Source organism: Carettochelys insculpta, chromosome 1 (assembly GCF_033958435.1).
Source record: "Carettochelys insculpta isolate YL-2023 chromosome 1, ASM3395843v1, whole genome shotgun sequence".
Lineage (NCBI taxonomy): Eukaryota > Metazoa > Chordata > Testudines > Carettochelyidae > Carettochelys > Carettochelys insculpta.
In genome coordinates, this window is record NC_134137.1 from 203,923,579 (window position 1) to 203,948,753 (window position 25,175).

Consider the following 25,175-nt stretch of genomic DNA (forward strand, 5'->3'; position numbering starts at 1 on the left):
TCAGTCCTTCTCTTCCTGCTTCAGATTATTCATTTCTTCCTCCTGCATATTAGGGTCAGAATCAGTGGGTTCAACCTCTCGAGGCCCTTTCAAATCCATCCACAGCTCCTTTCCTTTCTTTTGATAGCCGGAGTCCTTGGGAGTCTGCCTCGTCTTCACGTACAGCAAGCAGAGAAGAGCAGCAACCAGGCCAAGGAAGAGAATCAGAGGGTAAACTAGGACAAAGTGGAGCAGGAATGGAGATGAGCAGACTCTGGAAGCAATTGTTGACTCTGCCAAAAAGCAGAAAACAGTTGGACACAGCAGCTAATTCTACAAACTCCTTCTGTTGTTCCACATTTCCAGCACGAATGGGCGATCACAGCCAGTACCAGTGGTTACAGCACTCATGTCGGATGCACAAGATACAGGAGGACAATGTTTATGTCCCTGCTTTTTTTTATTCACAGCAGGGGCTTGAATGTCAGCCTCCTGCATCCCAGCTCAACCAGCACGGTGAGTTTCTGTCTCTCTCATATGCCCTTTATAATAAACGTTTGGTTTTGGTAAATCAGCAGTTTCCATTGAGCTATATAATACAGGTCACAGAAATTTCACCTGTGGCCTGCATTACCACAGATGATCACAGTGTCCCTTTGGTGTATTCTAAGCAGTTTGAAATTTGTTTCTTTCCTTTAGTTCTCCCTTTATCCTATAAACACCCAAACCAATTACTATAGGCTGTGTGTGAGCTTGGGGCTGGATCTATTGGATTTTTGATCTACAATTGTTTCTGAAATGACTAGAAGACCATGTGGTGTAGTGGGCTAGGAAAGCCCTATAAGTCAAGCAACCTGATGTCTAGTCTTGGTTCTGACACCGACTTTCTGTGTTTGACTGGGAAAGTCACTTTGTGACGCTGAGGCTCAGTTCTCTCATCAGTAGAATGGGAAGAATTTACCCTCCTTCCTAAAAGTAAAGGTGATATGTAAGACTTCTTTAGGCCAGGCGGTGTTAGCACAGGAACTAGAATTTAAACTACCCAGCCTCATTCCTCTAGACCACATGCCCTCTGAGAGATCATACTCAGCAGGACGCGGGCATATATTTTTTCAAGTGAGTGGTACTTCCAAGTTTGTGTGTGTCATTGTGAAAACTATCCCATCTCTTGGAATGTTGTGGAAATCACAATATTGAGGATAGAAAACTAATTGGCAAAAATATAAATGCAAATTCCTTGTGACATTTTCAGCAATGTCTATTCACCCAGCAACAACACCGAGGGTTAATAAATATTACTGACTCAGGACTGGCTAGAAACATCCCAGTACAATAGAAAGTTAGCTCCCTGTTCGGAGGATGGCTGAGATCCTAGCTACAGAGGGGGATGCATTACATAAATCCTGAGCACCTCCCTAAACACACTGCATGAGTTTGAAATCTTTGGTTTTTGTTCATTCTCTTTCATTGCTGTAGAATCCCTCCTCATTTCTGAATTTTGTCCAGGCCTCAACTGCACTCTAGCTCACCCCCAGAAGGAAAGTTGTTCTCAAAGTTGGCCCCACCAGAAACAGACAGGACTGAAAGTGTCACCAAGAAAACCTGGATTTCCAGGGGGATTTCCAGGGGCTTTTCGCAATCTCTAGAGGTTCAGATGAGCACCCAAACTGAATGAATGCCCTGGTCTTTCCAAAATTTTTCCAAAAAAACCCTGAGCCTAACAAAAACAGAGGTTCAGGCACCAAGATTCAGATCACAACCCTGAAGGCTTGATCTAGCAAGGCACTGAATGGTCAATCCAGCCTGGCACTTGAGCACAAGATTAATCCCTTGGCTGTCAGTGGGGCTGTTCACATGCTTAAAGATCAGCATGGGATAAAGTGCTATTCTGGACTGGAGTCAGGGCTCAGCACTTTGCAGGTCTAAGCCCAGAGTTTGAGGTATGTACCCATGGACTGGGCCCATTTGAGAGCCAAAGGAGAGCGATGGGACTGAGTCTGGATCCCCCCAAGTAAATTCCATGACATTCAGTTCCGGGGTTTGTTTTGTCCCCGTCTCCGATTGTTACCTGGCAGGGCTGGAAACAAGGGTGAGGTCTGGGAAGCACTTAGAGAGTTGCTCATTGGTTACCTGCTGGATGAATCAGCACAGTGACGTTCTCTGAGTGCCGTTTGGTCCTCTCATACCAGCCACGCCCAGGGCTGAGCACCCACATCTCCCCATGGCACTGATAGTCCCCGCTGTCAGACACCTTAGGCCTTAGCAGGGTCAGCTTGTACTGCAACTCCCCAAGCCTCTCAAACCGCAGCCGGTCCCTGATGCTGCTGGTGGTGGTAGGGCCGTACTGAAACACAGAGCTGGGTTTCACACTGAGTAACTCTTCTTTGCCTTCCCCGGTCATTCTCCACCAGCTGACAGAGAAGGCGATGCTCCTATTGCTGGGTGATCCTGAGGTCAGGTTGCACTCTAGGTGGAGGTCCCCCTGGTTCTCTTGCAGCACAGCTGCTGAAGTTCCAATGTGCACCTGCAGGTCATCGGCTATGATCACAGGGAAAGAGAAGAGAGGTGTCAGGAAACTGGGGGGTTGAGGAACAAAAATAACATGACGCATATATTCTGCTGGCGAGTCCTCCTCTGTCCTTGCCTGTTCCATACATACCAACCAGCAGTACCCCCTGCATTTCTGGCCCTTCATCTCCCACGTAGCTCCGTCTCCCTTCCCCACAGCAGACTAGTCCTGCTGCACCTGAACCCTGGGTGCAGTAGTCCCGGCTGTTGTAGTTGTTCTCCCCTTTTCTCACCCCTCAGCCCCTTGTAGCACGGGAACGTTGCTGAGATGCAGCAGCTGTTTGCTGGAGAAGAGGAAAGTCATATGCAGGAGAACTAGGAACAGCCCGGGGGGGCGGGGAGGGGTGTTTCCCAGAAGCATCACAGTGAGCCTCGTGTTCCCGAACAGTTCAGACTCCCACGGAGCCCAAGCTCCGCCGCTGTCCTGCTGCCACTCCTGCACCTGGCAGTGGTACACCCCAGCGTCACCCAGCTCCACACTCTGCAGCGCCAGCCTGAAGTCACTAAGGGATAAGCGGCGAAGGTACAGCCTCCCCAGCCTCCCCCTTGGCATACTCCACCATGCTGTTGGGCTGCACTTTCATCAAGGTATTTATCCCAGAGTGCACCAAACTAAGGAACCAGATGGCAGAGAAGAGAGAGGCTGGTTGGGAAGGGCTCTGCAGGAGGCAGCCCATGGCCACCTCTTCATTCTCAGTGGCCGTGACGGTATGGTTCGGTTTTGCTACATGGAGCTCGTTTTCTGGTGGGGGAGGCAAGTGGAAAAGACCTTCATTTGGGAGCTGCACTCCACAGTTCAAAGAGACCCACACAGGCTTGTCTGAGGCTGATCTGAGTCTCTGCACAGTATGTCGGGAGGGCGGGTGGATGGCTTGTTAAAGGGGTCTCATTTAAGAACTGGAATCACATTTTGTCAGGGGTCATGGGAAGTCATCTGACCTGCTCATGGCTCCTCCTACTGCAAGTACTAAGTTCCCTGGTAGTGTTCAGGCAAAGCTCCAGCCCCTGCCTCCATTGCCCCACCTGTGCTCTTGGGCAGGTGACCCCTGCACCACGAGGTTCACAGGCTTCCTAATCGCTCAGGGCTTCAGCCTGCAGGACACACTGAGCCAGGGAGAGGGCATAATGGGAGTGAGAAGAAGTAATCCCGAAGGGATGGTTCCATCTTGCCTAACTAACCAAGGGATGCCTCTCACCATAGCCGTGGCATGCATGAGCTCAAGGCAGCTGGGGATCCAGCCTTTGCTTCCTATGCTGCTGTGATAAAGAAAAGCCAATCTCATGCTTCAGGGAACCCTTCTGGGCCAGCTTATTCACCTGAAATCTTGAACTCCAGCCTGGTCTGTCCCGATTCCTTCTTCCCACCTCTGTACCAGCCCCGGTCTGCTGACCAGAGCCACTCCTCCACCTGGCAGTAATACCTGCCTCGGTCACCATGATTCACAGTCGAAATACGCAGCCAGAAGAGGTCACCAGAGACCCTCTCACTGTGGAATTTAGATTTCTGCATCGGAGAGCTGAACTCTGGCCCATAGTCCAGGATGTTGCTGTAATTGGTCCTCACAATTTGCAGTGGGGCTGCATCAGCTGGAGAAGGAGGTAGGAAGTACCAGGTAACAGCCAACTGAGAATCCCTCTGGGTCAATGATATGACTCTGCATTCAATTTCCGTGTCTGTGTTGCCAGAGAGCTCCAAACATCTGTCTTTTGTGTCTACTCTAAGCTTGCTGTCTACATAAAAAACAAACAAACAAATAAAAACCAGTTACTAGGTAGGCACGAGTACTAGAACACCAGCAGGAAAGGGATACATTTCCTGAAATGAAGACTTATGAAGCTAGCATGTAGGAGAGGAGGAGCCATGAGACTCTGGCGGGAACAAGGCTGAAATGACACCTAAAGCTCTGTTTGAGTGTTAGAAATCACACATTATGAAAGAGGCCAGGCCCAAATTCCAGTCTACTTCCTTTTAGAGTTCTGGTAATTAAAAAAACATACCTTTAAACCTGTTTTTCCTTTGCAAAGCCCCTGTGAGTGAACTTACAATAACAAAACTGTGTGTGCAACTCAGTCTTCACAAGTAGCCCTGCAAGAACAAACCAACACGCGTGCATTCAAGCACTGAGGAGCAATCCCACAGCAAGCTGACCTGCACAGGCATACCTGTTCCCGATCACTGCTAAAGGACCACGCCCATGAAAATCATGGAAGTCAGAGAGGGAAGATCTCCATGGCCACTGGCAAAGGACTAGCCTGACTTGCAGCACCTCCTGCTGGCCAAGTGTGGTTCTGCAGCATCCTGCCTCTGTTCTCTCAGGCCAGCTCAGTCTGTGACTCGGACTGGATGAGTTCAAACATGTAACACCCCTGTGGCAGCTAGTTTATCAATTCATTCTACAGAAGACAATGTCTTTTGTCACTTAAGTTCACACCCACTCTGGGCCCATGTAAAAGCCCAGGACAGGGGGCAAGCTTTTTCTCTGCTCAGGAGGCCCTCACTCTCCTCCTGCAGCTGGCTTGTATTTCAAACTCCCTCAGTCTCACCTTAAGACAGGAGGTGGAGTTAAAATTTAGGCCAGCCAGTTTCTTCTCCAACTGGCCCTTTCCCTAATCGGTCCGGTCCCCCTCAGGCTAGGAGAGTTAGCAGGCACACCTTCTGTCTCTCACATCTCACCTGCTCTGACAGCAGAAACTGAACATACACAGTCCTCAGTGGGCATGCCAGTTCCTGGTAAAGAGCAGAGCTCTGTAAGGTTCCTGGTCCTAGACTCTTAAGGAAACAACAGCCACGGTTTCCTCCAAGCCTTAACTCCTGTCCTGGAGCAATCTTCCTCCTTCCAACAGCTAGCTCTGTAGAATGGATGGAGACCTAGTGAAGGCAAAGTCCTAGAACATAAGGGTCACACCACCACTACAGTCCTTACTGCCCTTAATGGGATGCTCACCCTTTTACAGTCACCCAGCCATCTCCATGACCAGGCAGAATTGTTCTGCTCCAGGGTTATTTCCCTTACTTTAATATCGGCAGTACAATTTAGTTGTAAATGGTGTCACATCACAGGGCTTCCAGTCCTTCCCTTAGGCGACTGTTCTGCTATCCCCACTTTCTGAAAATTTCCCCAGCCAGTCAATCCCATTACTTATCCATACTCTTGGGTACCATCCCAAGCAATTCATGGGCCTTCTTGATGTCTACCCCTTTTTTCCCGTGGCAGTGCTAGCATGGGACTGATGCCATGAACTGACAATGCGGGGGGAACACACAGAAAATGCAGATCCCACTGGTGTTGTCCTCTTAGGTGGAGCTGTGGGACAGGAGGAGGAGATGAATTAACACTAAAGTGTAGCTTTGGAAACCAACCAATGAGGGCCTTTCATCTCAGACAAACTAAAGAGCCTTCCTGGGCTTCACTAATGCTTCCTGCCTCAGCTGTCTGCCTTGGTTAATAACTAGAAGTCTGGTAATGAGTTTCTGAATGGTCCTAGGCATTATACCCGGTAATTGTTCAATTAAGTACTGAATGGCTCTAGTGCCAGCAAAATAAACATGCTGATCTCTGTTCAATTCCGCATCTCATTGGAACCATACCTGGGTGTACCCTGAGAATGCAACCTCTGTTTATGGGGCTTAGACCCAACTGCATCACCAGCTGTTAATTTAACTGGGAAAGCGATAAAAAGCAGTGAACACACAGTCCTCCCAACCCCCAGGCACACAGCCTCAACCCCACCCCTACATGCTGCTTGATAAAGTCCCATTTATATGAAATGGGCAGCCTAGCCTTGAAGCAAGGAGATCACATCTTCTGGGACTGTTCTCCTTCCCTTTCTTTCCCTTTTCAGACCTCGCCTACGTTTACCCACACTATTGGTTTACTTCAGCTACACAAATGGCACAGCTAAGGTTGACATGCTCATCGTAGTGTCTTGTGTGTGGTAAGGTCAACAGGGGCCACCCTCCCATTGATGCTAGCTACTTTCCTGGTCTTGCTGGAGGACCGGTGTTGCAGGGAGCCTACTTGGAGACAGATCTGTGGCTTCTTCAAGAGACGTGAGAAATTGACGGCTGGTGTATGATCATCACTGCAGCATTGATACCCAGGGGTCGTTGGGACTAGGCTTTAGAGTATCGCTTCACTACTCTAAAGGGAAGAGCGATGCTGCTGTGGTTGATCTTTTGGAGTTCCATTTTGCACATCTGGGAGGGAAGCACTAAATCAAACTCAGTGGGTGCCCCGTCAGCTCAGATATTTCTGCTCCTTGGGAGGAGTAAAGGAAGTTGAAGGGAAAATTTGCTCCTGTCAGCCTCCAGCAGTGGGGACCGTGAATTAAAGTACATGGACTCCAGCTGTGTCATTAACTTTGCTGGAGTGGCGTATCTTAATTCGACTTTCCCCTTTTATGTAGGCTGGGCCTTAGACAGCAGGAGCTTAGGATATAGAGAAACTTTCGCATCCCAGATGCTTTAGGTCTGGATGGGTTGGCCTGGGGAGATTTTAACCTTACAGTTGGGATCTGATCACCGTTTTGGGGTGGGAGAGGATCTGGCAAAAGAGAATCTGTTGTCCATACAGAAAGCTTCTGCTCCCCAGCCCCAGCCCCCTTACTCATATATTCAGTTGGGACATATGTGTTCTCTGCTGGCCACTGTGGCAGGGAGGGCTGAACTGCACTGCCAAATACTGAACATACGGAGGACTGGGGAGGATGGAAATCAGCTCTGGGGTCTTTAATCCTACCAGGGACGCTTGGGGGAGCTCAAGTAGGCAGAAACATTTGCCTTTGCAGATGTAGATGAGGTGTGTGGCATTCAATAGCCTATCACTCTGGGAACAAGACAACGCTACAAATACACATGCATGCGTTTCAGCGAGAGTCCGAAACACCAGTGAACTACTCACTCACCAAGTGAGCATTATGGCCCTGTTACTGTAAGGTACTGAGTTTCCTCAGCTCCCACAGATTTTACTGGGAGACATGGGAGCTTGTCACCACCGTCTATTACCCAGGAGCAAAGCCCTTGGCCTCCTGGCCTGATTCCTGCCCCAACATCCTCCATTCCTTCCCCACTTCTCTGAAAGCTCCTGTCACCGCCCTCTTTACATCTGGTGCCCGGATAGCCTATCTTCTCTCAGGATCCCTCGCCTATACTATTCCCTCCCCCTATTTCCTCCGAGCTTTGAGATTCTCCTCAGCACCTTCTCAGAACTCACAGATATTCACAGAGGCCCCTTCATCTATGCCAGCACCTCATGGTGCCCCTTCTCCTTTTCCTTCCCTCCTGGAGCTCCATTGTATGTCAGCCAGTGACCCAAAAAAACCCTGCTCCCCCAGCCTTTCTGTTTACCCTGACCAGCTAAACCCAGATGCTACAGCTCCCCAGTTCTTCAGCCAAAGAGGAGTGACTCTCTTCAGAGGTCATTGTTGCCCCTCCTCGACTCAGAGATCCTCCCCAACCCTTCTTGAGGCTTGTGTGGTGTCTCTGTTTCCCTCTCAGAGCTGCTAGCTAAGTCCCCTCCTTTATCCCCAGCTTCCTTTCCCTATGCAATGCATCTGCATCCCCCCTTTCCCCCGCCTCATGCCCAGCCCCAACACACTCATCCCAAATCCCGTGGGAGACATTAGTGCATGTTGCTCTCCAATGGAAGACGCACTCTGGCCTCCTCAGTGCCGGGAATGGCTTCATAAATGTTTCAGGTGGGTGGAAATGGTATGTTCTGCAGCCCTGCTTTTCGCAGGCTGCCACAGCAGACCGAGAGCAGCAGCAGGACTTTGGATCCTACAGCCAGAGGGGTCACTAAGGGGTGATGGAAGCAAGAAGTCCAGGGGAAAGCAGGATGTTTTGCTGCTCTGTATTTCACAGCAGGTGACATTTGTGCCTTGAAGGTACTACGGGGGTGGTAAATACAGGGGTGTTTCTAGGGCTGGGCCAACAGGGCAGCTGCTCTGGGCACCAGCTTCCAGGGGGTGCGCCGGGCTGCCCCCCCAACACATTTTCTCCACTCCCACTGGTGAGCCATTGTAACTCTGACTTTTTTGGCTAAGCGCCTGGGAAGAGGAAGAGAGGAGAGGAATAGTTGCCCAAAAAACCATTTTCCACCCTGGGCAGCAAAATGGCTAGGGCTGCTGCTGTGTGAATACACAGCAAGGGTAGGCAACAAAAAGGAGCAAGTGCATTTCTGTCCCAAACATCACCTACTTTGGTAGTCTGTCCCCGCTGCCACACAGCCCTCTGACTGCTCCACATCAGAGCCCCTGGGCTAAGCAGAGCTGAGCATGGTCAGGACTTAGATTTTACTTCATTTCTTTATTTCTCCCTCTTTAAAAATGCACCCATCTGAGCTAGGTCTGGGTGATAGCACAAATCTCATGTAGTGCAGATTAGTTCATCCTAACCTAAAACAGACTCAGCCCCAGACACTAACTGCTAAATGTAGCTGAAATGTTCCCTGCCCTCAGCGTAGAGCTGGGAGTTTTATTCTGTGCCCTGACGGCTGACACAGGCTCTGCCTCTCTCTGACTACAAGTGCAAAGAAATTCCAGAGTTAAAAGGCAGCTCCCTCAGAATATCTTGCCAGCAGGTTTGAAGTGTGGGATTGAGCAGTAGCAGATCCCAGCTCTTGCGGCAGAAGAGAGGGAAGGTGTTGCTGCCTCAGGCAGCGAGGAGCCAAATGACAAGGCTTTCAAAATTAGGCAGATGTCAGATGGCACGGGAACATCTGCAGTCAGAGGAAGGCGTGTGGTGGCTTAACAGAAGGTGCTGATCGAGTCAGCATACAACTAGTCGCTCTAATCTCAGGAGTAGTAACCTATGGCTGGAAGCGCTATTTGTAAAATGAGAAAAAGGCAAAGGCTGTGATATCACACATAGCTGTCAGTTCCAGCCTCCCAGTCTAGTTATACAGTCACATTCCCACTATTTTCACTTCCACTTTCCTCTTTATACCATTTGCCCTCATTTCTTCTCCTGAAAGGCTGTGGCTTTTGTATTGTGCTGATCAGCGTGTTGTGCCGTCTGTGCCTGATCCACAGAAGATCCAGGCCCGCTACTGTTCTCAGCTCTAGAGGCAGTCTCTTTAGTTCGCACTATAAAACAGCTCATGGTGTGACACTGAAGGGTCCAGGCTCCCACTCTGGTTCTGTAGAGCTCACATGGGAAATATGCTCCCACAGGCTGCTGTTAACAAGGGACACTTGAGTCCCAGGAGAGAAATTTCTGTTGTAACACCTCTAAAGTTCCTCACAATGCTTGCTAAAACCCCACACCCCTTTTGCTTTAAGGCTTCTGTCTTTCCTGAACACACCGTAAAAGTTTAATTACTATAAAAAGTAGACGAGGCCGCTTTCCACCATGAAAGCGAAAAAAGAACCAATTTCAATGTAATTAACTAAGCAGAATGCTTTGAATCCTGCCTGCTGACAGTGTGCTTTCTGCTCTGACGAGCTGGGGAGCAGCTGAGGTATCATGGAGAAGAACCGAGTTGCACTCTCTCTCTCTCACACTCACACACGCACACACACACAAAATGGAAGCGCTAGAAAGGAGCTTTATCCATCTCCCTAGGACAGTGTTAAGGTGCATTATGGGTAGATTTAAGCTTCTGCTGAAGCACTGGGTATTGGTCATCCTAAGGAGGTAGGATGCTGAACTGTTAGTCTGTCAGGGCCTAAAATGGAGGTGAAAGTCATCTGTTCTGTTATACTCTAGTCTCCTCCTTTAAAGGCAAAATTGTTTCTTCCCCCTCATTTTCCAGAGATATACATCCAGGCTCCGTTCCATCTACGTGCACCAAACAACGGAGCTCCTGTCTTCCACCTGCCAATATTACTTAGCTACTAGGCTTCATTGTCGATTTTTTACTCATCTGCCGCCTGAGTTTTTAAATTCAGTTTCATTCCTAGGTTACTCATCCTTCCCCAGTCCCTCTAACACCCACTCTGGTACTTGCCTCCACCAGCTAGTCATAAGCTTATGGCCCTCTCTTAGCGAAACAGAACACAGCTAACTTTCCAGTCAGTCCCTCCATTCCCCCTGTTCATTTCCATTGCTCTTCTCTTTCCAATACAGCAGCGTCCAGGAACGAATGCACCATCCTGGGGGCACACAGAGTAAGCCTAGCCTTTGCTTTAGGTACAAGTGCCTATGCTGCATAAGTCATCTTTCATCTCCCGCTGGTGTGTTCGGGCTGCCATTTCAGATTACAAATTTAAGTCTGCTGTTCACTATAACCCCTTGTTTGACTTCAGGGTGCTCGTGTGCACTGGAAGTCTTTATTCCAGATGCAGACCAGAGAGTCATAATGGCCATATCCTCAGGGAAGGGAAAAGTGCAGCAATGTGCAGCGACCCTACAGGCGACCAAGGCCGGGGGGCTGAACAGAGAAGGACGTATTAAACATATGCTACAACAAGCCCATCACTTACCATCATAAAAAGCTCAAGATTTCAGTTCATGGCACTGCATTCCCGAAAAGCCAAAGTCCAGGTCTACACTAAAAAGTTGCATCAACCCAGCTACGTGACGTAAGGGTGTGAAAAATCCACCCCTCTGAACAGCGTTCCTGCTATTTATTTCTATCCATGGAGGGAATAAATTTTGTTACTTGCACCAAGGCATGTGTGGATGTGCACCACCAATAGAAACATATGCAGCCCGCTGTGGGCACCCTGCTAATTAGCTGGGTGGCATCTGAATTTCTCCTGGGCCTCCAACAGGGCACTCATCTTACAGGGACCACTGCCTCTGAATTAAGCTGAGCTAAGCACCAGTGGAGGCAGGGCAAGGTTGACTGAAGTGTTCATTGACATAGGCACCATTGCCCAGGGAGGTAGATTAACTGCAGCAAGTAGGGAACCTCTTCTATCTCTGTCATGAGTATCAACGCGAAAGCACGACAGTGGCACAGATACAACACTGAAGCTGTAGCAGTTTAACCGGAGACATGGCCTTCCGTTAAGTGTAAAAACTGAAAATATTTCACACAAAAAAAAGCTTTACAATTTGTCATTAACAGAACTGATACTAGAAGATCCCCATGGCAACATGGCCACAGTCCTAGCCAGCAACATCTGTAATCCGGTATGATTTTAGTTAGCCGGGTGCCACTTATCATGGGGGTGGCCAAGTTTCCAGTGGTCCCATTTGTGTCCAGCCACCAGCCCTGGCTCTCAGTGTTCTGTGCTGTTGTTTAGCTGAATTTACCCCAAATGTCTTCTAAGAGCCCAGTGAGCAGGGGAAGTGTTGGTAATGCTGCTAGACAATACTGACCGCCTGTGGCCTGGCAAATTCTCTTGTCCAGCACCGGTCAGGTCCCAAGGGTTCTGGACTAGAAAGGTTCAGCCTGCAGTGAAATAAGGAGGTTTACATATCTCAGAACCTCCTCTTCTGGCCCGGTTTTCTATTCGAGCAGTGCCAAAGACGGAATAGGCCAGGGACTGAACTCTCCTCTTTACTCCAGAGGTTGGGAATAAAGCTCACTAGTAAGGGGAGGGGTGCTGTGTCCCATTCTATGGATAAACAGAAGCCTTGGCTCCCCCGTACTTAGTTCACTTTTTAAAAGTATGTAACAACCATGCTGGACGAGGCAGAATTATTCCAAGCAACACCTACTGCCGTGGCCTTGGTGCTGTGGCCCAGCCCCGAGGGGTTCTAGCAGTTTTCAGATCACGGGGACACAGTAACTGCTAATTACATTCTTTTTGGATTATTTATACAAGTCACCTGACAAGAAGCTGCTCTGAGAAAACTGTGCTGCTGCTCACCTGGTGGGTTGACTTTTACTTCCACAGTGTTGGATGTCACAGCAGCATCTGCTGCCACAGCGGTGTGTCCTGCTTGCAGGGAGCTTCTTCTCCAGACCTCCACCTCGCACCTGTACCTTCCTGCATCCTGCTCTGCAGCACTATGGATTAGCAGTTGGTAGGAAGATGCAGATTGTGCGACTCTGGTCTTCTTCTGAAAGTGAGGTAGGGCGGTCCCCCACTCGATGCCAGCGGGCATGATTTTGACCAGTTGTTGATAGCCATTAGCCCCTGGGATGGGCTGAAATTGCCAAGTTATGGATACTGGCACTTGGGTGATGAGATAGGGGGCAGAGACTTGGCAGAACAGTTCAAAATCCTGAGTAAATTTGACATGTGCTGTTCGGCTTACCAGCGTGGCGCTCAACTCCAAACCTGTGAATGAGGAGGCACACCATTGGCACAGGTTTTGTAGGGTTATAACAGAGATTGCACAGTCATTGTCCCTGCTTTCATACCTTAACATGCAACACTGTCCCCTCCTGCTAGGGGCTAACCCCGCATTGAGTGGGTCATTTGGGGTTCAGCTGTTTCTTTTACGAGTCAACTTTGGGCTCCTGATACCGGCAAGCAAACACCACACTTCTGATCACGAAGCAGGGCAACATTGACTCAGCTTCCCTGCCATTCCACAGCTCTTCCAACACACCTTGCTCCATCCTTAGCCCTCAGTGCTACTTCTCTGTGGGCCCCCCACACTGTCAGCTATTCAGGAGCATACAAACACTGGCAACACAACCGCTATACGATTAACGTCATTCCCTGCTCTCCCGTTCCTGTGACTTTTCATTTGGCTAACGCATTTCACTCCTTTTGGGCACCGACCTGTTCCAGTCCTGACCCTGTGCACCGCTCTGGCACGGTGCTGACATTTCACGCTGCAGCATCTTCTCCTGTTCCAGCTTTGGGCCAGATCTAGACGTTTATACTGGCACAGCTGTGTGGATGAGGGTGTGAAAAACCACACCCCCTAGTGACAAAGCTATACGAATAAACTCCCGGAGGGGACGCAGCTGCATCGACAGTGGAATTGGAATGCTCCTGGCAGCACAGCTGCCATCTCTCAGGGAGACAGCATTCCTGCACAGGCGGGAAAAAAATCTGTCAGCGTACACTGCGACTACACTAGGCGACACTGCCAGCACAGGGTCTGCAATGGAGACAGTCTTGGGTTCCTCCTGCAGCTCTGCCAGTACCATACATCAGTCCTGCCCTGCAGTGCAGGCTGGGATCCCATCACTGTGCTAACGGAAGGGTCTATTTTGGATTAACAGTAGGTGCTTCATTTTGCCAAGCCTGCTTTCCCCATTATTCATCTGCAATGTTTATTTACATATTTAAAACAAAGATCTAAAACACAATGGCCCACCCAGTGCTATGGGTGCCTATCCCTTATGTTAAATGTCATAACATGGGCGGAAAGAAAGGTGATCATATGTCTTCGCTTCAGCCCACACTCTCCTCAACAGCCAAAAGGGAGAAAAGAAAAGGGGCTTACTTGGAAAAGTTAACCAAGCTACTGGGCAAAGAGTGGTCCAAACTCAAGAGCCTCTCACCAAGAACTCTTATGGTACAACTCAGCCAGACCTTTGGTTGTTTCATTTCCATAAACAATTATGGCAATAGATGAAGCACTCCATGTTTCAAGAAGCTGAGGACCCCAAAGGGTTCCTGCTAGGTAGTAATAGGTACTTACACAGTGCCTGGCATTCAGGAATCTCAGAGGAGATTTCACTGATAACTTCTCAAAACAGACTGCTTGGCAGACGGTCAGGTTGTTTCCCCCCACACCAAAATTTTTGCAGGTGGGGAAACTGAAGCACATAGCTATGAACAGGTGGCCTTAAGGACACATAGCAAGCCAGTGGCAGAGCTTGGGACAGAATGCAGATCTCTGCCTTTCCAGGCCTGTATTTTAACCGGTAGGCCACATTACCTATGCTATAATATCATCCAATGGTAAGATAAGGAGGGGATTCTATCAACTTACCGAGAGGGCTAATTACTACTGATGTTTCTTGCGCCTGTTTCAAGTTCCTATCCAGCTCTGTCACTTCACATTTGTAAGACCCTCCATCACTGGCAGCTGAGGTGTTGTAAATCACGAAGGTGAACGTGGAGGAGTTCATCTTCTCCAGTCGGAGGTCTCCGTTAGCACTGCGTGCCTCGTAGGAGGAGCCGGGCCTCAGTGTGCCATCCCGTTCCATCCTAACTACGTGCTCTGGCTGATTCCCGCTCTTTTGTAGGTGCCACCAGTTCACAGAGAGTGGACTTGTTGTGCCGCTCACCTCACAGTGAAGGACCAAGGGGTCTCCTTCCACGACCTGCCTTTTGCTGCTGAGCACAGACACTCGCATGTGGCTTTCTGTGAACAAAAACAGACACAATTACCTTCCCAAGCTAGCCAGGAGCCTTCTGTTACACCCAAGTAAATTGCAGTATCAACAATATGAGGAATTGTCTGGAAATGTTGAGCCATCTATTCAGTACCGGGCAATGCATTTCTTTCTGCCAGGGGCATTACTGGAGCCATCACATGAGGGAATGTTTCAGTGAACCCACTCAGCTGGCAGAGTGACTCACACTCCCTGCTGCTCTGAGACAGGTGAATTCTGGGCTCCATCATGGCCATGCCTCTTGTCAGCTCTTCACAGCTGACCCAGAGGCATTTAGATTTCATTTTACAAGGGGTTTTTATTAAGGGATAGGAAGAGTTATGACAAATAGAGCAAAGAAAACAAATTATTCTCCTCAAGTTCTTGTACTGTGCCCATCACCATGGTACCTGAGTGCCTGTGGGCACTAAAGAGCATTTATGAGCCTCAAGGCTACAAGAGGCCTGCAGTAGTGGTGGTTGACTCCCCATGCCAGCTTTCACCCAAGGGTACAGCGAGGAACAGCCGCTGACAAAAGAGCAATTGCCTCTGTTACAAGAGCATGTGAGTAAGTGAGGTGTCCTTTGGGGAGGGAGCTGAGGTCCTAAGGAAGGTCAGATGGGAGTGGGAAAAACTAGTCAATACTTGCAGAGACACCGAAGGATGAGGAATAAAGTGCGTGTCCCAGGCACGACTGGATGGTAAAAGTACAATGATCAGATACCTTTCTTCACCTAGCATAGTTGCAAAATTCACACAGCATCATTGCATGAACCAGGTAATAATGGAAATAGTAAGAACTCTTCCAGCTTGGGTATTCATGTAGAGTGGACTCTAGACCTATATGTACGTGGCCCTCATTATTAATTGTTATGTGTTCCAGCAGCACTAGAAGACCCAGCTAAGACAGCGGCTTCATTGTGCCACACACATACACGTGCATCATACAAGACAGTCTCTGGCCCAAAGAGCGTCCAGTCTGAACAGGCAGGTGCCGGGTGGGAGGAGTGCAGTGTTATTGTTCCCATTGTACGAATGGCAAACTGAGGTACAGAGAGAGGAAGAGACTTGCTTAAGGTCACTGGTGCACAGCTCGGAATTGAATCCCAGTTTAGTGCTGTAACCATGCATGATAGTTTATTTACAGGCACACTGTGGTGATGGTTTTCTGCTTTTGCAATGCTGGGTTGAATAGCAGGCACTGGCAGAAGTAGTCATCAGGAGGCTCCCCAGTAAAGCTCATTTAGCCAACCTGGCCTTCAGAAATAATCCTGAAGTATTTTACAGTAATAGCCCCAAACAGAGCTGTATTAATACTGGAACCCGGGACCATTACCTGGTACTAATGTTTAAAGTCATGTACAGCACATGGAGGCAATGGGGCAAGGGAGGAAGAGGGAGTGAATCTCATGATCCGGGAGCAAAACCTTTGGAAAGCATGCTCAGAGTAATCCCTCATCAGCCCGGCTTGGTTTGAATTTATTTTTGGGGTAGGGAAAACAGCCCCACCTTCCCCTCCCCATGTCTCCCTACATTTTAAACAACAGTTGCGCCATGCATATGCATAGCTTCAAAAGGCAGTAAGCTGAGGGCCCTGATGCAATTGGGAATGATCCTACAAAAGGTGGGATCTCGGTGACCCTGCGGGCACAGGCAGCTACCGCAGGAGTAGCGGTGGGAACTGCAACGTGGCTTGTACATGAGAGTCAGAAGACTCTTATACCTACTGAAAAGGGGAAGCAGATCACCCGGGCACTCTGTGGGAAGGACTCTATACATTGGTGTAGACACTGAATTTGAGACTCACTCTTCATTCTGGCACACACAGCTCTCCTGCACTAAACAGCAAAGGAATATTTGGTTTCTATCAGTGTACTGAGTACTACAGCAACCTGCTCCCTTTTGGGGGACAACTTCCCTGTGGACTGGCTAATGCTAAGGCAGGTGACCAAATAGCAATGGCACTCAAACAAGGGACCTTTTTCATATTTCACACAGAAGAAAGGTCATTTGGTTTTACTGACCTATTGGCTTCACGTTGACATCAACGCCCGACGATGTCTTGATCTGGATGGTGGAAAAGCCTCTTGAAGCCTTCTCCATCTCTGAAACCTGACAGCTGTATGTGCCTTTGTCTGCCAGTCCCACCTGGTATACTCTGAGGCTATACATCTCACTGTTTTTCTTCACCAGTTGGAGCTGTCCCAGGGCAGCTCTCTTTTCATAATCATTCTTCAAGGTCCATACCCCCTGTGGGTCTATCCTGGCTACTTCTACTCCGTTGACAAGCCAAACTACTTGGAACCATTGGTTCTGGCTATTCTGGGCATTCACAGAGCAATCTACTTGCAAGGGCTTCCCTTCAGCAAGGGAGCTTTCAACAGCTGCAATAGTAACTTGGAAATCTCTGTCTGTGGGAAAACAAAAGCAAGATTAGTATGTCAAGAAGTCCTGTTCAACTTTCCTTTCCTAGCTTCATTAGATTCAGGAGTGACCTCTATCCTATGAGTCCTTTACTCAATTTTCTTTGGGTAAGATTCTCTCCTTTTGGACGGCAAAGTAGTTTTAGGTCTCACACAACTTAGCCTAATTATCACCTTTGCTGAGCCATATCCCAGAAATTCTTAGAAGTGAAAGAAAGCCCAAAGGGGAGTCAGGACAAGATTTTAATAGAAAAGGATCGGAGCTGAATGACCAGACAGTATGACCTCTGTCAAACTCCCATGCATGGAACTCATGAAGTCAATGAGAATTCCAGACAAAAAATGAAGTACAGAACATATCTCTCTATACACATATCACATTTTAACATGACCATGGCTTTGACTACATTGATTAATGTGACACAGGAAATGCCTACCTTCAAGGGAAATACCATAGACATTATTGTCCAAACCAAACAAGCAGTCACGTAGCACTTTTAAGACTAACAAAATAATTTATTAGGTCATGAGCTTTCGTGGGGCAGACTCACTTCTCCGGATGTGAAGAAGTGGGTCTGCCCCACGAAAGCTCATTGACCTAATAAATTAGTTTGTTAGTCTTTGAGGTGCTACATGACTATTTGTCTGTTTTGTTAAACTACAGACTAACACGGCTACTTCCCTTTTATTATTGTCCAAAGATAAAAATGCAGTTAATTGTGAATTTTACAGTTGTTTTAATTATTCATTGCAAAAAAAAATTAACCTATGGTTTTAAATATTTGGTTCATAAACAGTTAAAGAAGGAACATCCTGATTGTTGTACATATGCTTGATATTCCCAAATATTGCCTGAATAGTTTATAGGAATAATAAGCTCAAGAGGTGTCCAAGTTCAAATAATGGTATAAAGTAAGTTTGGTTCTCTGTGCCTTAAATATTGAGTCTGTTCTGGTCTGGCTCTGGTCTGAAGAAGTGGGTCTGTCCCACAAAAGCTCACCTCATAAACTATCTGGCTAGTCTTTAAAGTGCTACTTGACTGCTTTTTGTTTTGATAGTGTATAGACCCTCTCTGTCTCTAAAACCTGTTATTTCTTCCCCACTCAGGCCACTAACTTTAACTCAAACCATGGTCTTTTCTAACCTCAACCATCAACACCCTCCTTTTCTCTGGCCACATCATATCTCAAATCATTTCCCTTTTCCAAAATACATTTGTGATAACCTTCCTTGTGCACCATTCCTATCTCATCACTTCCCTAGTTAGACCTCATCACAGAGTTCCTCAGCAAGCTCCAACTTTTGTCCTCACCTTCAAGAGCATCCTTCGTGAAGCTCTTTTCTATCTGATTGCTTTAGCTTTCTCACACCATCCTATGTCTACCTACCCTGCTCCCTTCTCTCCTTCCTCCATGCTACCTCTGTCCTTGACATAATCTTCTTGCACACCAATGCGTCAGGGCTGTACCCACCAGTCACTGAGAGTGTTGTATTCACTTGTACCTGGGAAAATGTTGGTGATGCCACATCTCACAATTTTATGAAAAAGTTTTATGCTATTTGGTGTTTTTTCTTAAAGCCCCAGCACCTGAAGTCAGGGGATCATATGAGAACCTCAGCTTTCAGGGGAGGAAAAAAAAAAAGGTTTCTAACCTACATGGTTACAGCGAAAAGCTTGAAAATGTGAACCTTAAAAGGTTCCCAACAGCAAATAAGAATCTAAAGTTTGTTTTTAAAAAAATCATGATTTTTAACCTGATTTTAAAATTTGTCGGGGATTAACTCATGATTTTTGACTATTTGGGGCAGGCAATATTGCATTATCCCTTCCCTCCCCGGAGAACATCTGATCATCAAACATAGAAATTTAGCACATTTGGAGCCATTCTGTCTCCTGCCTAGAGCGCCTGCCAGTCAACTGTGATAGGACCTGGCACTTCAGAATTCTTGTTCATGGTAACGCTGTTGTGACATTTTGTGCGGTGGTTTAATGACTTGATAGGTAAAGAGGCTTTAGGCTGGAATATGCAGCTGGCCTGTCTCTCAACTATGCAAAGGCATTATTGTTGAAAGGGTAAGCTCATGAGTTAAGATACCTCTTGAGCCCCTCAAATGGGAGCTGAATCGTTTTATAAAATGTTTATTGTTACAGAGTGTGTTACCAATGGGTATTAAACATCTTACCTTGGCTACTGACAGTCAGTGATGTCCTTTTTGTTTGTTTCCGGGCTATATCTTTCCAAATCCCACCTGGATCCTGAATCCACTCAACTGCTTCACAGTATATTTGGCCCTGGTCAGAGGGCTGCACTCTGCCAATAGACAGCTTGTATGTGGTCTCCCCAACCTTGTCTAGATGGACATCTGACAAAAACCTCTGGGAGTAGGAGAAGCCTGGAGTTAAGATGAAATCCGTAGACAGGGAAAGGATCACCATAGCCTGATCATCTCCTGATTCCTGGAGATGGTACCAGGCAATAGAAAGGTGGGTGTGCTGAGCTGTAGATTTTGACACCTCACAGGTGAGCTCTAGCGGATCTCCTTCCACTCGGGTGAGTTCCTGCGGTGCCATGGTGGCCGAGAGGGTGTCGGGGATCACTAAACGCAACAAAGACACAGCCATGCTGGTCACAAGTGGAACAATTCTGTGCTTAGACAAACTATCTATGCCTATCAGCCACACTCTCCTCCTGGTGCAGGGATTCCCATTCTGGCGGCAGCAGCTTTTACTGCTGATTGTAGCCAATGCACTAAGGGCTCAGTGCCATGGTGGGCAGACAGAGCATGTCTTCTTTGCTGCATCCCTCTCTTGTGCCCTCTTCAGTCAACCTGGGGCAGTGCTGACTGACTCCCAAGAGACTCAGGTGTAGAGTGGGGAGGTACACCACAAAGACAAAGGGAAAAATGGGGGTGATACCCCAAAGCTCCCACTAAAGTTACCGCGGTGCATTTCTCTCCAGGGAATGTTGCATCACCATTTGTGTAGGAGAGTTCAGAATAAGGCATTTTCCTTTGCTTCTCCTTCCCTGTCATGCCCCCTCCCACAGCCATCTCCCACTTCCCAAAGGTGTCCCTTCAGATAGGTAGCCTTTCTGAAACATCTATGGACATCCAAATCGCATCAGAGGGACCCTGTGTCCTCCAGGCCTGGCTTAAGGGATGCCAGACGTCAGTCTGGGGGGCCTTTGTACCCATGAAAACATTTTGATAAGACCAGCTGGAGTTTTGGCATGACTAGGGGGTTCAAAGTAGGGTGTGGAGAGCACAGCTCCCCTTCCTTAACCAACAGAAGGGAGGCAGCTGCCCTGGCTTTCCCCTTTGCTGGCTGTGGGGAAGAGAGGAGTCACTAAGAAAGAAACATGAAGGAGGAAGAAGGGAAGGACTAGCTAAGGGGCCCTACTCAACTCCTGTCCCAATACCACACCATGTGCTCTTTCCCTCCAAGGCAGGGAATAGCCACCTTCCCCCACCATCTCCCTCTCTACTCTTCGGAGGTGTGCAGTAGCAGGGGTGGGGGTGCAGCCAAATGATGCCCCTGTGCTTTTTAGGCCCTGAAGTTCACTGGCCTTTCCCTTCACTAAACAGGATGCTGTACTGGGCTTCACTGCCAACATGGAACCACCATTTTATCCCTCCCAGTGCCTCAGAGCCCCAGGTGGAAGGTGGCTGGATGGCGAGTGTGAGGCTAGCAGGCTTACCTGAGAGGTTTGTCTTGGCGCTGTAGCTCCCCAAGTATCTCTCGTCAGTGTTGGGCGTGTGACACTCGTACTCGCCAGCGTCCTGATCCTGCAGCTCCGTGATGTGCAGCAGAACCGAGTCCCCTTGTACCCGCTCTAGGTAGATCTCCCCACTCCGCACGCGCTGGGTGTAGATGGCGTAAGGGAAAGAGGGATCCATGGTGCTGATAATCTGCACTTCCCGCTCTGGGGCAGATGGCCGGTAAATGGACCACTGGAAATTCTGCTCTGAGGGACCCTGATAGCCGCTGACATTGCACCAGATGGTGATGTGATAACCTCTAGCCCGGTAAAGAGGTCCTTCCTGCACCAGCACTACTCTTTGGCCAACGCAGAGGCCTGCTTATAAGGAATGAAAGGGCAGCAATGTTACGTGGTTCCTATCTATGGCAATGCAAGTCCTTCTAGAGGCGCATCCCAAAAGAGGAGACTTGGGTTTTAAACAGATAGGTAACCTGAGTTGCAGAAGGATGGTGCTTGCAGCCACAGGCTTAATTCACTTGCACACTTGCCACAATGGTGAAAGCAAATCAGGAACAGGTTGAACCTCTCTAATCTGGAACTCTTTCATCCAGCAGCATCTGGTATCTGGCATGATTTTAGTTAGCTGGATGACCAGTTATCATGGGTGTGGCCAAGTTTCCGTGGTCCCATAAAGTTTGCTTACAGCCACCAGTCCTGGCTCTGTGTTCTGCGCTGTTATTTAGCTGTAATTTACCCCAAATGTCTTCTGAGTGCCCAGTGAGCAGGGGAAGTGTTGGTAATGTGTGAGCAATATTGACCTCCCATCATCCAACAAATTCTCTCATCCGGCACCGGTCAGATCTTGAGCGTGCCAGATAAGAGGTTCAACCTGTATCGGCACAACTCTTATTTACGTGTGCTGATAACCAGCTGGCATGCACAACCGCAGTAACTGCATGTTTAAACAGAGAGCCTCACATTCTAAGAAGAAGCCTCTTTTTAATGATTATTCTGGGTTTTACCCTCCAAAGCGCATGACCTAACAAACTTGTTAGTCTCTAAGGTGCCATAGGACTGCTTGTTATTCACGACACTAAAGACTCACCACACTACCCCTTTGCGAACATCTGCCCTCGTTGGCATTGCTGTTTGGAGGGGAGAGCAAAAGTGCGCACTGAAGTTTTAATGAGACAAAGGAGGGCCAGTTCAGAGGAGCGCACCAAAGAGGATAACAGGTTTCAGTAGGGGGTGCTAGGAAGATGCTAGGAGAACTGGGCGTGATTAGCCTGTAGGTAACACAGCTGAGGCGAGCAGGTTTCAGAACGGCCTCTCAGTAGGACAAGGAAAGTTTGAGTGAGGGCAAAGAAAACCGCTGTCCTTAGCCAGCATGGACAGATTAGGTACTGCTGGGCTGCAACTGCCATGCGGGGGGACAAGCCTGGTCTGCTATCAGAAAACAGCTAGAAGAGTGAGCGCCAGCCTTTTTAAGCACAAGATCCCTTTCTGAATTTAACTCAGTCAAGCTCCTTCAAACCCAAACCCCCTTCCCTTGCCTCCTTCCTTGCCCTGCTCACTCACTCCCCTATCCTCATTCACTCTCACCAGGCTAGAGCAGTGGGATGGGGTGCAGGCGCTGGTCTTGGGCCAAGGGGTTCGGTGCGTGGGTGGGGCTCTAGGGGCAGGAAGGGATTCAGACAGAAGGCTCTGGGAAGGAGTTTGGATGCAGGAGGGGCTTGGGGCCGGGGTGCAGGAAGGGCTTCAGGACTGGGCTGGGGGTTCAGGATGAGGTCTCTGTCCTGGCAACACTTACGTCAGGTGGGGGCGCAGGGGGTGGGGCTGGGGCTAAGGAAGACTCACATCTGTCCTGGCCCTGTGCCACTCCCAAAAGCAGCCAGTGTGTCAAGCAGTGGCTCCTGGAGGGAGGAGCAAGCGCCTCCACACTGCCCCTTATTTGCAAGCACCACCCCTATTCCCTCCCCCCGGCCATGGCTCCCGATTCCCATCCAATGGGAGTTGCAGGAAGCGGCGCCTGGCAGCAAAGCTGGAGCCTGGAGGCTCCCTGCCCTGCCTAGCTGCAGCGACGTGCCAGCTGCTTCCAGCACAAGGCCAAGGCAGCGGGGAGTCTGCCTTAGCCCGGCTGGATTGTTAATGGCCAGTCTCCCAACCTGGCTGCAGGCGCCTCCTGGAGAGGAGCCTGATTCCCAGAGCTCTTGCCCAGCGTGCTGCACTTGGATGGAAAAACTCAGTGGGGCTGACTTTTGTTAGGTGCACCAATACTGAGGTAATGCGCAGATGTGCTCCACCAGTAGGGATAAGTATGCCAGTCACGACGAGTCAGCCATTTCAGATCTCACCACTCAAAGCATTACATTACATTTAAGCATAGGGAAGAAATAAAAATGACCAAACACACAAACCCGTCACAAAACCTAAAATAACACACCCTGGAAGAAGTGAAAGATGTCATAACGACAGCACCAAACTCACAGTCATGTGCCGGGTTGGGAGCTTAGCATTAACAAGAGAGATTTTTTGTGTGCCTGAGACATGTGCGTGAGCGTGACAGAGATTCACATTGCCCCTTCAGGTATGCTGAGCATATTCTGACATAAGCGCAGCAGCCAACAAGCTGCCTCCATCCCAAGCCCTGTTGTGCTCCCCCTTTCTGGAGAGACAGGGTACAGGGACTGTGGGGACACCCTGACGTCTTTGTTCCCCGCCTCTGTCTTCCTCACTCTGCAGAGCAAGCAGGACGCTCCCAGGGGGCAGCTCCAAGGCAGGAGTAGCACAGCAGTGGGGCAAAGGGCAGACAAAAGGCCAGCGTGTGATCACCTCCCAGCCAAATCAGTGAGAAACGCCTGTCAGAGGCTCTAGGCCCTATCAGATCCTGATTCTCTGGTTGGAGACCACCAAGCTATAAGAACGTGCCAGGTGATGAGATGTGCCAAATGAGGCCTCATCAGACCAGGTAGCAAAAACATCCCAGCAGAGGTGAATAGCTTGCCAGGGCAGTTCACCCCTTAGCCATATGGCCCATCTCTCTTCTGACTGCGGGTGGCCTGGGTGGCATGTGAAAGGGAAGAGATAAGGTCATCTAGTCAGCTTGTAGTTTTTGTCCCCTCATTACAAGTGGAGTTCTCAGGGAAAGTTCTTTTCCTCTACATTTTAGCTGAGCGGCCGCAAAAGGGCTTACTTACTCAGGCATACTGGCCAGCATGGTCATGCCAGACTAGCTCTCTGTGTGGACACCGCCAATGTGGTCCTCGGAGATAGATTACGCGAACCCAGAGAGAGGTGCTCATATTCTGGAACACGGTGTCTACCTGAGAAATTCCACCGGTGTAACTCCAGCCCTTAGAGTCACATCCTGTGCTGTACCGGCAGAACTTCATGTGGGGATAAGCCTTTTGTCCCCGAGTAAAGTACCAATAGCAACATAAGCAAAAGGACCAATAATAACTGGTGCAACTCACCAGGGAGGCACTGGGCCAAATTAAGCTGGGATGGAACTTATAGTGCAATGTACAGGTCCAGCATAAACTAATGATACATAGAGATATGCAGCAAGGCCATGTAACGTGTGCTAGGCATTTGTACAAAACGGGCCAGATCCTACCCCACTGAAAGAGAAGGGAGTTTTACCATTATTTTGGAGAGATCATCATCATATTAACCACAGGCCGACCACGGCTGAGGCCTCACTGAGCTAAGCACTGTACCGACAGCAGCAGGGGCCTGCCTTAGAGCACTTACAGTGCAAGTAGCCAAGACAGGGCAGGGAAGGGGCTGTTGCCCACAGGCAGCATGTGCAATGGGATGGTAGCAAAGGCCACCGTAGTGCCACCATTTTTGGTTGTGGTTTTTTCAGCTGGGAGAGGACCAGGTCCATGGATAGAAAAGGTGGGGGAGCAGGGACTGCTGGAGGGGGAGATCGGGAGCTACCTCCGAAGGGAGAGCACAACAAGGGGAAGCAATAAGAGGAGGCAGGCAGAAAGCAGTCCTGCCTATCCATGCTGACATACCCCCACAGTGCTCCCATGCTGGGCCATGTTGAGCTGCTGAGAGGGGCAATCCCTGTCACTGCTGAGTCCTAGCACGCCTCATTGCCAGCTGCAGTGGTCAGCACAACAGAGGACCCATGACACAGCCAGAACCCACAGAGCAGAATCCTCCCTGAGAGGCGCCAAAGGAGGGGACGGCTTGCAGGTCCAAGCCCTCTACCGCACCCCCTCCTTGAAAGCGCAGAGCAGAGGGGAAAGCCAGCAAGCTCCAAAACACTCACCAAGGAAAAAGATGAGCGAAGCTGCCAAGCGCTGGACAGACCCCAT

At 49.1% G+C, this 25,175-nt stretch overlaps 1 protein-coding gene across 1 annotated transcript; it reads right to left on the minus strand.

The window, feature by feature from the left end:
- Positions 1-25,175, minus strand: CD101 (CD101 molecule). Its single transcript, XM_074983486.1, is given in 10 exon segments — positions 1-272; positions 2,884-3,086; positions 3,088-3,289; positions 3,865-4,278; positions 12,310-12,723; positions 14,339-14,713; positions 16,748-17,134; positions 19,331-19,744; positions 20,845-21,222; positions 25,130-25,175. Coding segments are annotated over 10 exon segments (3,105 nt in total).